The 1,296-nt window shown below is 49.5% G+C and overlaps 1 protein-coding gene across 1 annotated transcript in view; it reads right to left on the reverse strand.

Moving 5' to 3' along the window:
- Window positions 1-1,203: 1,203 nt before the first annotated feature.
- Window positions 1,204-1,296, reverse strand: part of LOC104506189 (olfactory receptor 14I1-like) — a gene marked incomplete at its 3' end in the record, with an annotated part of 952 nt that continues 859 nt past the window's right edge. Inside the window, exon 3 of the mRNA XM_010147059.1 lies at window positions 1,204-1,296. Within this exon, the coding sequence (XP_010145361.1) occupies window positions 1,204-1,296 (93 nt within the window).

A 1,296-nucleotide genomic window follows, 5' to 3' on the forward strand; every position in this document is an offset into this window, starting at 1 on the left:
GTAATGCATTTGATTGGCCCTCCAGACACTGTCTGTCACACATGACTTCATGGTAGCCCCAGGACGAGGTGATGGCATTTGTGCTCAGCCATGTCCGTCTCCCCACACACACACACATATACAATACACACATGGACTTCTGACCTGGTCAGTGGGTTGCCCTCTGTGGGAGGACAAACAAAATCTTTCGGCTCGGGTGAGGGACCAGTCCTGGACATGTTGGTTTTAACTGTCTGCTCTGGCATGATGGCCGTGGGGCAGCTTCTCCAGGGTGTCCAGTGAACACAGGAACAACCCAGACACTGCTCTGTCTGTCCTTCATGTCTCTTGCAGGAGTCTGACTGCACCCCCAGACTGATCGGTCATAGACGTGAGCTGTTGACTGGTGTTTTCCTCTTTGGGGCAGTATCCAGTCCAGCCACCCAAGACCTTTTTAGATACTCTTCCAACTGCCTGCCCTCTGCCTCTCTGAGCACAGCAGATCAGCCCTAAAGCAACTGGTCTCACAGCAGAGAATGGAGGTGCCATTGAGAATCCTTATGCAGATAACATCCTGAGGAGATCTCTGCCTGAGACAGCTTGCAGCCCCTCGTCCCAAACCTGCCCCAAACAGCATAAGAGAATTGTCCTAGGGGATCCTCATGGAAGTCGTCTTGCCCCAGTGACAGGGCAGCCTGTCCCAAGCTGACACTCACAGCAAAATGGTTTCCTTGTATCTCCTGCACACACACGTACCCTGCTCTTCTGTTGGGACAGCCAGCTCTGAAGAGAGCCTTTACCCAAGAGAAGTTCATCTCTGCTGGCCTGGCCAGTCAATCGCACACACACCCCAAAGGCTCCCCACAGCCCCTGAGTAGGGGGTGCAGCTCATCAGAGCAGGATGTACTTCCCAGGGCAAAACCCTTTAGGATGACTAGCTCATCCAACGTCTTGTGGCAACTGTTCCCTCTACCTCAGCACACGTATGATGCCCCTGAAAATATACAGAGAGTCTTGGAAAAAAAAAAAAAAGATCCTTTATTTTTTTTTTCAACTCAGACAGAAAGAGCAGCTCCGTGTTTACGAAATGTCTCTGGGTCACAAAAAAAGGGAGAAATATAATGAAGAATAAGTTCGGGATTTTTAATTTTTACTTTTTGGACAGCATTAATGTAAGAAAGAGAAGCTGAATAAAGAAACCTAACCCAGAAACCTGCCCAATACAGGCTGGAGCTGAAAGGAAAAACAATCAGTCATCAGTTTCCTTAGGGCATCCTTGAGCTCCTGGTTCCTCAGGCTGTAGATGAGGGGGTTCAC

This window comes from Eurypyga helias, unplaced genomic scaffold (genome assembly GCF_000690775.1).
Source record: "Eurypyga helias isolate BGI_N326 unplaced genomic scaffold, ASM69077v1 scaffold3942, whole genome shotgun sequence".
Lineage (NCBI taxonomy): Eukaryota > Metazoa > Chordata > Aves > Eurypygiformes > Eurypygidae > Eurypyga > Eurypyga helias.